We start from the raw sequence: 12,664 nt of genomic DNA on the forward strand, positions 1-12,664 counted from the left end.
TGTAGACCAGGCTGGTCTCGAACTCACAGAGATCCGCCTGCCTCTGCCTCCCAAGTGCTGGGATTAAAGGCGTGCGCCACCACCGCCTGGCAGAAGATGTGATTTCTAAAAATTTTAAGAAAAATCAAAAGGTCAGCTTTTTAATTGTGGTAAACAAGATCACCTGAAAAGGCACTATAGGCAAGGCATTCCTAGAAACAATGTTTCTTCTAGAGATGATCCAAACAGAAAGCCCCAACCTTCTGGAATAATGCAGAACATATGGCAAAGGACAGCACTGGACTAATGAATGCAGATCAACAAAGTCCTTTAACCTGTCAGAGATCTGCTGCAGATGACATTTAAAATGTTTAAGTTTTCTGCAGTGAACTGTGGCCATTCCCAGCAGTAACCTTCGAGGTTTCCAAGAAGATGATAGGGCCCTGCAATGATTCCACCGGGACTGTGGTAACACCACTAAGCTGACAAACATCATCCAAATATCAGCTTTGAACTACAAACTGCTCAGGACAGTTTCAAGGTGGTTAGCTGAAATGGTATGGCCTCACAGACTAGTCCAGCCAGGACTTCAGAGAAGCCCTGCACTTTCCCATCACACTGGGACTGGACAGCAGCTAGCTCTCCCAGGACTTCCATTACCTCAGTTTCTCAGGGTCCTCCAAAGATGCTGTCACACAGACATTCCCCCGCCCCAGACCACAGGAAGTAATTCTAAGAACATGATGCCCACATTCCCAAGAGGTAGGGTGGGTGGTTTTCGGCCATTCAGTGGATTATGGATCACTGTTTGGGGGGGTTGGTTACAAGTTGTTATTGGAAAGGGAGGAAACTAAAGCAAGGAAGTTAGATTAAGGGATCTCTTTCTAGAAGGTTTTAAAAGGGGGATATAGGAAGATAAAAGGGTAGATTACTGAATCTACTTTTAAATTAATAAACAACTATTAACCGTAAATATTTTACACTGGTATGGATTTTGGTATATTAATACAAATTTGTTATTTTTGTCACAACATGCTATACTATGCTTCTACTCTTAATGTATTTTTGTATATTGATAGAAATTTAAGGTTATTTTTGTTACAATATACTGTATCTATGTTTCTACTCTTGTTTAAGGTATTATACCTACGCAGCTCAGTTAAAAATGTAGTGTAAAGTTCTAGTATTGAAAGCTATTATTAGAAACAATTTAGGATGATACAGAAATGCAGTTACTAGTTAGTTATCTACATCAATCTAACTTATAGTCATATTAAGTATGTTTTCAAGGTCAAACAGATATTTTAGACAGACCGTCTTCAAACACTTCAGAGATCTACAGGATATGGCATTTAAGGTGCTTTAATAACCTAAACAAATAACATTCTACAGAAACAGGAACAAACATACCCCTTACTCCTTCCGTAGAGGTGCTTCAGGAACAGCAAACTCCTTTATTCTGGGCCATGGTAATTCATTAGAAGGGCATTAGAAATTGGGTACTAAAAATAAGTACTTTTATAAAAACCCATGATATATCCCCTTCCAGAAACTCCACATTATATTTCTCATCACAGCACTGACTCATGCATTCAACTATGCTAAGAACCTGATACAGCATTACAGTAAATACCAGAGACACAAAGTGAGTACATCTCCTCATATTCAACGAGCTTAAGTGATCTCAACTAAGGAAAATAAGAAAGTGAAGATCCAGAGACGTACAACTGCTGCACCCCAGAGGGCTGACTGTGACACTGACACATTGTCACGGCACTCAGCACAACATGAGAACATGCAAAGCTTTCAATGTTATTTATTCAGGGTTGAGATGGGGTGAATTCAATTCTACTTAAAAGTTTTCCCGCCGGGCGGTGGTGGCGCACGCCTTTAATCCCAGCACTTGGGAGGCAGAGGCAGGCGGATCTCTGTGAGTTTGAGACCAGCCTGGTCTACAAGAGCTAGTTCCAGGACAGGCTCCAAAACCACATAGAAACCTTGCCTTGAAAAAACCAAAAAAAAAAAATTGCTAAATTTAAAGGCTATTATTGCCACAACAGTTCACCATAGACTAATAGAAGGAAAAAGTTTTTTTTTAAACCTGTAAAAGTTGAAGCAATGACTTATACAACAACAGTAATACAGAAATCACAGGGATAGGGTATAGCTCAGAAACAGAGCACAAGCCAGGATGGGGGTGAAAATACAAAATGGCTTAAATGTTGTAAGTCAGTGGATTTAATTCCATAATATTTATTTCACCACAAATAAAATACTCCAAAGTAAATGGAGCCTCATACACACAACTCATTCTCCTATACGATGACGATGGAGTTTGCAACTGAAAGAGAATAGTTACAGAGTCTCAGGATCACCCCAGCAAAACACTGATGCTCAGGCTGTAGAGCAAAGGATTAATGCTTCAAATGAAATAGAATAAATTCTACAATTTACAAATACTCACTTCTATACAAAGAACCATAGAAATGTGTTGATAAAAATCCTCTAACACTGAGTGAATGTACTTACTACCTCATCTGTCCCCATAAAACTGTACATTGTATAGTTACAGGCATTCTTTGGTTTGGGAGAGGGGAACATTGCACATGTCCCTTGGAGGCAGGAGGAAGACCTCCGGTGTCTTATCACATTGATGGAGGAAGGTCATTGGTTAATTAAATAAAGAAGCTGCTTGCCCTGATAGGTTAAAACATAGGTGGGAGGAGTAAACAGAGCAGAATGCTGAGAGGAAGAGGAAGTGAGCTCAGTCTCTACAGCTCTGCGCTCTGGAGCAGAGACGCCATGCTCCCCTCTCCTGGGCGGACGTGGGGATAGCTCTGCTCTCCGAGACACATGCGATGAAGCTCCAACCCAGGATGGACGTAGGCTAGAATCTCCCTGGTAAGACACCTTGTGGGCTACAGCAGATTATTAGAGATGGGCTAGTCCAGGTGTGAGAGTTAGCCTAAAAGAGGCTAGAGAGAAATGGGCCAAGCAGTGATTAAAAGAATACAGTGTCCGTGTAATTATTTCGGGGCATAGCTAGCCAGGCAGCAGGGGTGCGGCCGGGGTGCTGGGGACGCAGCCCTGCCGCTCCAATTGCTCCATCACATTCTTCTCTATTTTCCTGAGACAGTCTCTCACGAGGACTCATGCATTTTTAGCTAGGCCAGCTGGCCAGCAAGCAGCAGGTATACTATGGTTATAGACATTCATGATCTCTTAGTTAGGCTTTCTATTGCTGTGAAGGGCCACCATGATCATAACAACTCTTATGAAGGAAAACACTTAACTGAGGTAGCAGCTTACAGTTCAGAGGTTCCATCCATTATCATCATGGTGGGGAGCATGGCAGCATGCAGGCAGACATGGTGCTGGAAAAGGAGCTGCTACATGTTGATATGCAGGCAACAGGAAGTAGACTGAGACACTGAATGGTATCTTGAGCATATATGAGACCTCAAAGCCCACCTATGCAGTGACACACTTCCTCCAAAAAGACTACACCTACTCCAACAAGGCCACACCTCCTAATAGTGCCATTTTAGGGGCCATTTTCTTTCAAACCACCACACATAGCCTTTCAGGTGTGCACTAGGGATCAGAGCTCAGGCTCTCACACAGGAAATGTTCTTCATTATCCATGTTACAGGTATTTCTATGGGAATTACTCGGCATATCCAGTTACGAACAAAAGTACAATTTACACAAAGGCACTCATCTTCCATTAACTCTAACCACTCAAATTCAGCTCTGTGCTATGAGAAACACAATTTACTATTTAGATTCCCTTGCAAGTATGAGACAAATGGGTTCTGACATAAATTCCCTATTTGTAGTATAGAGCTGCAGGCTGCTTCCCACCACCCAGCTCCCACATGGCTAGCTTTACCCGAAATAACAACCCACAAATTGTATTCTTTTAAACACTGCTTGGCCCATTAGTTTTAGCCTCTTACTAGCTAACTCTCACATCTTGCTTTAACCCATTTCTAATAATGTATGTAGCACCACAAGGTGGCTTACCAGGGAAGATCTTAACCTGCGTCTGTGTCAAATGGGAGAATCATGGCGACTGTCTGACTCGACTTTCTTTCTCCCAGAATTCTGTTCTGTCTACTCCACACACCTAAGGGCTGGCCTATCAAAGGCCAAGCAGTTTCTTTATTAATTAACCAATGAAAGCAACAGATAGATGACACTCCCACATCACCTATTTCCAAACCTTAAACAGGAATCTCTAACCAGATGTTAGAAGGCAAGAGGCAAAGGGTTAAAATGGATCAATAAACTCACTGGTTTGATTCGAAGCTGATTATCCACCACCTCTAGAATGGCATGTCTTCTGGAAACTCTTTTGTCTGTTATCTACAAGGAAAAACATGTCAAATTTAGCCACCTTCTGAAAAGATAAACAAAACCCTTAGCAACAACTATGAAGTCAGTAAGCTAGATATTAAATATATTATTAACTCAATAACTACTTGTCAGATACCTGCTCTCATTTAACACAAACAGTGAAGAGAAGAAGGGACTTAGCAAAGTCAGGATAAGTAAATGACTACCAAAAAAGCCTGGAATCTACATATCCCCAAACCGTCCCAATTCCTACACATGAAACCTACCTAGAAAGAATTCCTACCAGTAAAATCTAACAAATAAGAAAAATGTACCAGTTTTCTACCAGGAAATATTTCCAACATAAAAATTCAGCTTGTCATAAATGTTAAGTGATAAATGTGAAGGGTGTGGCCACAATTTAGGCAGACACAGGTCGAACAACCTCATTCCTGTTCTGGGGCCATGTGTGGCAGTTAAACAGTAAGAAGGCAGAAGAGAAGCAGCCCAAGCCAAGCATTCACAGTGAAGAAGAGATCTGTATCTATTTCTTCAGTACAATTACTTCCTGTTTGGAGTTAACAGTGGTCAATTTACAATCACAATTATTTACCCACACCAAAGTTCAAAACTGCTTCTATAGTAAATGCTCAAATGATCCTCCTTCCCGCCTCACTGTAAACATAATAGTTGAGAATAACTTGTTTATCCCTGACTGGTACATGATAAAAAAAATCCTAAGCAACAACTATACAACATTACGATCATACGACCTGTCTTACGATTCGTTTACCTACTATCAAATACTTGAGGTCTAGCATTACATACAGCAGGGTCAACATTATCTCTCTGAGCATGCTATAGCAATGTATAGATAAAATTAAACCCACTGAGCCTGCAAAGCCATTGAAACTGTCACCAATCAGTACTCATCCTTTGAAATCATATAGCGCTTCCACGCTGATGACACGACTCTGAACGTACAGGGCCATGCCACAGTGAGGCCCACAACAAGCAATTATTCCAGAAAACAGTTCACTTAAAAAACTCTAGGAAAAATATCTCCAAAACCTCATTTAAAATATGGCTATTTCAAAGAAGCAAATATTCTAATTTTAAAAAAAATAGAAGTTTTCAGACTCCGCCATGGTTTGTGATGTGTTCCTGAGTGGACAGAACCAGCAGCAGTTCGAATGCTAAGCTCCATGCCGAGCTCCACACCGCAGCTCTTATTCACTTTGCATACCTGGATGCTGAAAGCCAGGGGCTCTAAGTAACTCAGGCAGTCACGCTCAGAGCATGCAGTGTTCAAAGTCCTTACCCTTACTAATAAAAGTGAGAGAAAAAATGACATATGGCAATACCTAAATAAAATCATTCAGAAGCAGTCACAGCAATGCAAACTACTCCTGTTTTTATTGTGAGGATCAAGATCTCATCGTCACTTCACCACAGATGGACTCTCTAGCTGTCGGGAGAATGTCATGAGAAAACCACAAGGAAGGTTCCTCTAGAAGTCCACCAAGGCTGCTCCTCTTTTTACGCTATCCATCAGCAGGAACGGATCGTCCAGGCTAAACTCTAGCAAGAATGGGCTGTTTTGAATAATACAAAAGTATAGTGTGACTCTAGTGGGCACATGGTTTATTCCATTACAAATGTCTCTTGGCTTAAAGTTTTCTTGGGTACAGAGCTACACGCCTGTAACCCCAGCTTTTGGGAGTGAGGCAAGAAAATGGTAAGTTTAAGGGCAGGCTGGGCTATGTAGTGAGATCCTGTCCTTAAAAACAAATACATTTGAAATAACCTAAATTCGAAACACATCCTCCAAAAAGTCAAAGAGATCAACAGCTAGGAAAAAAAAAACATATCAACAACCAGGAAACTGAGGTGTCCAAAACCCTTTAGCTAACATGCTGTAGAAAGACAGCAAGAGCCAAATGGTTGAAGAATACTACCAAATACGACTTCATAGTGCAATCTGCAAATGTCTGGTTCCTAATCTTCCCAAAGAGGGTACAGAATATAGAGCTTAGCGGCCGTGTGTGTGTGTGTGTGTGTGTGTGTGTGTGTGTGTGTGTGTGTGTGTGTGTATCAACTTTTAATGACCAGTTTATAGTCCAGCTTTCTCATCTGAACCAGGCTAATAAAAAGCGACTGACTCAAAAGCTTTGAACGGATTAAATTAGAAATCTCTTCAGCCAATGACTGGTTCGCTACCCAGACTACTTAAGGGTTGGCTACTGATATTACCCAAAGGACTGCTATTATCAGGTAAGGCCAACCAGCCCCGCAGAAGAGGCCAGAGGATAAAAGAATTAACCTGGGATGTGGGGGAGGGGCACTGGATTGACCAACCTTTTCTGTAATGGACCTTACAGTGCTGCAAATACTGTAAGCTTTGTAGGTCAACAAGCCATTGTTAACCCTTAGAGTAACAATCGCCCTTAAAAGTTAATAGGGTTTTTTTGTTCGTTTGTTTTGGTCTGTTTACATTTTACATCTCATAATCGAACTTAGCTCAGCCTGGATTTGACCCTAGTTTGTCAGCCGGATAGGATGATAATGATGTTAACACACTCAGTATTTTTTTACGGGCACCAAAAAGAAATGTCTGTGAGTTGACTAACGTTGACTGAAAACGCACTGCCCCCAAACTGTAAAATCTTGACAAGCAGAACCAAGCCGTGGAGTGCCCTAGGACAGGAGACAGCCTCAGTCGAGCCAACTGCGGCTGCCCGGGCACCTCGCACACTTACTCCCAGCAGAGGCCCGCGGCCTATCACCGTCTGCCCGGGTCCCACGGGCACTGGGGGACCGCCATCCAGAGGCTGTAGAAAGAAGTCCAAAGACATGGAGGTGAGAGCAGGTTCCTTCGCCAGGAGACGCCTCGCAGCCACCTCCGTCAGACACACGGGGCATGTCCCGGAGGGGTGTGAAACCAGAGGCTCCTTCACTGGTGAGGGTGCTTCCTCTCTTTCCGGAATCACCACTCTACGTGGGCTAGTAACTCCAGCAGTGATTCCGTGTCAGCTCACTGCCAAACTACTTCTTAAAAACTGGGGCTCACACCCACAACTTCCCGGCCCTTCCTCCCACCGGACTCTTGGAATGCTGGGTCTTGTAGTCCCTGACAACTCCCTTCCGCTCCGTTCCGGAGCGCAGACCTCATGGAAAAACTACCAAACCCAGAAGGTAACGCGCGCATCTCTGCGCCTGTGCAGATTCGAGTTGTGGGAAGAAGGATTGGGCTAGAGTAGTCCTGATGTCAAGGCCTGTGGAGAGGTTCTATCTGAGTGTTTAAATAGCCACAGCGCTGGCCCGGTGGCCCTGTGACCTCCCAACAGGGGGACGTTCTTTTCCCAGTGGAGTGTGATGTGTGTGTTTCTTCCCCTTCCTTTACGTAAGGAGGAGGCTTGGGCTGGAATAAGGCCTCAGTGGCAAGAGTGTTTTCCATACCCCAAGGAGGATGTCTGAACTAGATTTTAGGGTTCAGCCTCAGGAGGGTCTTGTCTCTGCTGTGCAGGAGCCCCATGCTCAGTAAGAGATCTGCAGCCAGCGGGTCTTCTATTCTTTAAGGCAGAAGCCTGGCTTAGGCGCTTGGCCCATGGAGCTGGAGAATCTTCCTTCTCTATAGAGGAGGCCTGTTCTCTGGTTGGGATCCGTTCAGTCACCAAAAAGAAACGGGAGAGACCTTACCTGGGGGAATATATGGGGAGGAGGGTCTTTCCTATGGAGAAACCATGTGCTATAAGCTCAGGGCTCCCAGCGAGAGGGAACTTTCTCTTTGGAGGAAGTCTGGGCCAGAGTTTGGCATTGCCGTGCTAGGATCTTCTCCTTTCTTGTGGCTAAGAGGAAGCAGACTCAGCAAGGCCCTGTGTCAGGAGGGTTTCCCTTCCATATCCCGGCCTGCACTACAGGCAGGGCTCTACCAAAGGAGGTCTCCCTGTCACAGAGTTGGAGTAAGAATGCCCAGTGCATCCCTGAGGCACAAGGTCTTCTCTCTACCTCCTAACCAGCCTGGTAGGGATGAAGATAGTCTAAAGAGACACTTGTGTCTCGGCTTGAGCTATCAGAACAATGGGCCCTAAGAGACTGAAATTTTACCCCAGTAAAATCATGTTGTGTGAAGAAACAGAAAGCACCGGGCAGTGGTGGCGCACACCTTTAATACCAGCACTCAGAAGGCAGAGGCAGGCAGATCTTGTGAGTTCGAGGCCACCCTGGTCTACAAGAGCTAGTTCCAGGACAGGCTCCAAAGCTACAGAGAAACCCTGTCTCAAAAAACCAAAAGCAAACAAAAAAATAAGAAATAGCCTAAAGCCTGGGCTAGCCAGAGGACAGACTTTCCCCCAGAAAAGATTTCACACAGTCCGGTCAACTTGTCAGAACTCACCTTGCTGGAGTAATTACAAGGTGGGCCATACCTTGACTGGAGACTGCTCAGATATTTATATATCTGGCCCTTTATTTAAACTTTGACCTTGCTGTAGGAAACTGAAGATGGACTTGAAGGTCACTGGAGCTCTTTGACCCTCCTCCTAATCAGACATCCAATGAAATTTTTCACAGAACTAGGAAAAACAGTTTAAACATTAATATGGAGACACAAAAGACCTCCAAATGATCAAAGCAATCCTAAAGGAAAGAAAGAAATGGTGTTATCACAGTATCTGATTTTAAATTATACATCAGAGCTATAGTAATAAAAGCAGTAGGGCATTGGCATAAAAAGTGCATACATAGAGTCATGGGGTAGAAGAGAGGACCCAGCAGGAAACCTGGAGTGAACCTAACCTTTGGTCTCTGAAACAAATGATGCCTGGAAAACTAATGGCCTGCACATAGAAGAATGAAACTAGAACCATAACTTCTACTTGTATAAAAATCACTATCTGTTTGGCCTGTGGGCATGCATGTGGGACATTTTCTTGATTAATGACTGATTTGGGAAGACCCCATTGATATGGTACCGCCCCTGCGCAGGTGGTCATGGTTATAGAAGAAAGTAGGCTGAGTCACATGTAGTGGAATTTCCCGGCACTTACAAGGCAGAAAAAGGTGGATCTTTATGAATTTGGGGCCACTCTGGTCTACACCATGAGTTCTAGGACAGCCATAGCTACACATTGAGACCTGTCTCAAAAATCAACAACAACAAAAAAAAATGGAAGGAAGGCTGAGCAAGCAAGCTGGTGAGTGAGTGGTCCTCCATGCTCTCTGCTTCAGTTCTTGCCTCAAGTTCTTGCCCTGACATGCCTTCATGTGAGGTGTGAGGGATCCACCAGAGAAGACCACTCAGGCACGGGTTCAAGCCAACTGGTGGCCACTTTGGTGATGGGGATGAAGTGCAGTCCCAAGCCTTTCTTGGTGGGGGTGATTTTTTAAGCACAAAAAAAAAAACTCATATTGAAAAAATAATGACATCTTAAAACTATCGGGCAAATGGATGGATCTAGAAAACATCATATTGAGTGAGGTGACCCAGACCCAGAAAGACAAATATCATATGTACTCACTCATAAGTGGCTTTTAGACAAAGAAAAGAAAAGCCAGCCTGTAGTTCACAATCCCAGAGAAGCAAGACAACAAAGAGGACCCTAAGAGAGACATACATGGATCTAATCTACATGGGAAGTAGAAAAAGACAAGATCTTCTGAGTAAATTGGGAGCATGGGGACCATGGGAGAGAGTAGAAGGGGAGGGGAGAGAAAGGGAGGGGAGCAGGGAAAAATATATAGCTCAATAAAAACAATTTTTAAAAACTCCTCCTGGGTTGACATACTTCCATTAGCCTGAATCAGCACTACGGAAGCCAAAAAGCAAGTTTACAATTTCAGGGCTTTCCCACACTATGGACTTAGATAGATGAGGTCTTCGTCCTCACCTTGGCAGGTGTTGCTGCCTACGTGCTGGGCTCCGAGGCCTGAATGGCACTCCATCATGTCATCCGTCGTAATAAGGTCTGGGGGCCTGTTATATTATGATGGATTACAGTGGCAAGCTGACAAAAACCCTCTCCTGCCCACGTTTCCTTTGGCTCTGGGATTTTATCCCAGCAATAGAAACCTAAAGTAGAACAGAAACTGGTACTAGGTTCATGGGACGTTGCTGTGACAGACCTGACCATGTTGTTTCTGAGACTTTGGGCTGTGGGGCTGAAAGGGGGCTGAATGCTTTACTGGGGTGTTCTGGGGGAACCTGGGAGACAATGCTGGGAGCACTGAAGCTAATGGGTGCCCGGCTTGCTCAGCTTCAGAGGGAACCAAAGACTGTCAGGGCTGTTTTTGTGATATTATTAAGAAGCTGCAGTCTATGGTCAGCTGGAGCCAAACACCAGCTGTGATTAACAGGAGACCACAGCACTAACGGTCTTTGCTTTGCTGGGGCAATCAATGCTGGTTAGCAGGAGCTGAGACATTAGCAGTAAGAAGAGACCAGCATCACCCAGGTGAACGGATGTGGGAGTCCCCTCTGTGTGTTGCTTGTATTGGTTAATGAATTAAGAAACTGCCTTGGCCTGATAGGGCAGAACTTAGGTAGGCGGAGAAGAAGAACTGAATTCTGGGAGGAAGAAAGCAGAGTGAGGAGACACCCATGGATCCGCTGCTGGAGATAGACGTGCTTTGCCAGTAAGCTACTATCACGTGGCGATACACAGATTAATAGAAATGGGTTAAATTCAGATGTAAGACTTAGCCAGTAAGAAGCTAGACTAATGGGCCAAGCAGTGTTTTAATGAATACAATTTCTATGTGGTTATTTCGAGGCTAACCTAGCTGGGTGGCTGGGACAAACAAGCGGGCCCTCCTCCTACAGTGAACTCTGGGAGTATTTCCTCAGGGTCAGCGCACAGAAGCTGTGGTCCAGAGGCACCAAGCCTGATTCTCATGCTATCAGCCAGACTGCCGATCTTGAAGGCATTAAGGTATCATGAAGAGCAACTGAGGAGTGGGCCCAGGATAGCCATTGGTGAAAGGCTAGTGTTAGGGTTACACACACACCTGTAGTGCCAATTTCCACAAGATTACTGCAAATTGTCACTCCTCTTACTCCCAAAGGATTCATAATCCTAATACCAATGGCTCCATTAAGACTTTGGGGCTGGAGAGATGGCTCAGAGGTTAACAACGCTGGCTGCTATTCCAGAGGACTTGAGTTCAAGTCCCAGCGACTACATGGAGGAACACAACAATCTATAATGAGATTTGGTGCCCTCTTCTGGTGTGCAAGCATACACTCAGGCAGAACACTGTATACATAATAAACAGATGCATTTTTTAAATAAAAGACTCTGGCATTGACTAGAATGGCCATTAATACTCCTTACCCCTTAGTATCAGCTGATAAAAGTCTATCCCACCAGTCCAAGAGGAAGAACATCCTTACAGTGTGAGATACAGGCCATATTTATCTCTCTGGACCACAGAGATCTGCAGAACACTGGGTGTACATGGACACTACAGAAATATTGAATGGGGATGGGACAATCACAGATGCACTTTGGAAGAAACAAATACATTATATAATGAAACCTGAAAATCTTCAAACTGCTTTTTATACATAACTTATTTAATCTTATTTTATGTGCATTGGTGTTTTGCCTGCATGTAAGTCTACGTGTGTTAGATTCCCTTAAGTTAAGGAGAGCTTGAAAACCTGAGAGCTACAGACAGTTGTGAGCCACCATGTAGGTGCTGGGATTTGAACTTGGGTCCTCTGGGAGAGGAGTCAGAACTCTTAACCACTGAGCTATTTCTCCAGCCAATCTTCAAGCTTCTAATCTTCCCAAAAAGGGTAGAGAATATACAGTTTAGTAGCTGAAGATATATGGGGTGTGGTGGTGTTGATTTGCAACAGTGTCTAGGTAGTCCTGGCTGTCCTGAAACTCACTATGCTGAACAGGCTGACTGTAGACTCAGAAATCTGCCTGTATCCTGAATGCTGCGATTAAAGGCATGTGCCACCACATTCAGCGTTTTTATTTTTTAATAGCCAACTTGTAGTCTGATTGTTTTCATGTGAACAAAAATAATAAAGAGTATCTGAGAAAATTTTGGAAAGTATTAAATTATACAGCTTCCTTAGGTAAATGATTGGCTTACAACCATTTAAGGATCATACCACAATCATATCATTTAAAGATCAATGAAAAAAATCAATGAAAAAGAAAAAACTTTTAATAAAAGGGAATGAGAAAAAAATTTTAAAAAAAAGAAAGGAAACATAGCTGCTGCTAGTCATGATGGAGAAGATAGATTGCAGACATGTGGGAGAGCACAGCGAGGGGCAGGGACCTCTGGTCAAGTCCAGCCTGTACGTGACCCTGAGCCGTGTGGGGAGGGA

At 43.7% G+C, this 12,664-nt stretch overlaps 1 protein-coding gene across 1 annotated transcript in view; it reads right to left on the bottom strand.

The window, feature by feature from the left end:
• Aplf (aprataxin and PNKP like factor) overlaps nt 1-7,374 on the bottom strand; it is a 52,389-nt gene extending 45,015 nt beyond the window's left edge. Inside the window, exons 1-2 of the mRNA XM_013352936.2 lie at nt 7,077-7,374; nt 4,276-4,347 (exon numbers count right to left, since the gene is read on the bottom strand). Coding sequence (XP_013208390.1) covers nt 4,276-4,347; nt 7,077-7,172 — 168 coding nt within the window. The 5' untranslated portion in view covers nt 7,173-7,374. The remainder of the gene's footprint in view (nt 1-4,275; nt 4,348-7,076) is intronic.
• Nucleotides 7,375-12,664: the final 5,290 nt, after the last annotated feature.

Source organism: Microtus ochrogaster, unplaced genomic scaffold (genome assembly GCF_000317375.1).
Source record: "Microtus ochrogaster isolate Prairie Vole_2 unplaced genomic scaffold, MicOch1.0 UNK1, whole genome shotgun sequence".
NCBI classification, from domain to species: domain Eukaryota; kingdom Metazoa; phylum Chordata; class Mammalia; order Rodentia; family Cricetidae; genus Microtus; species Microtus ochrogaster.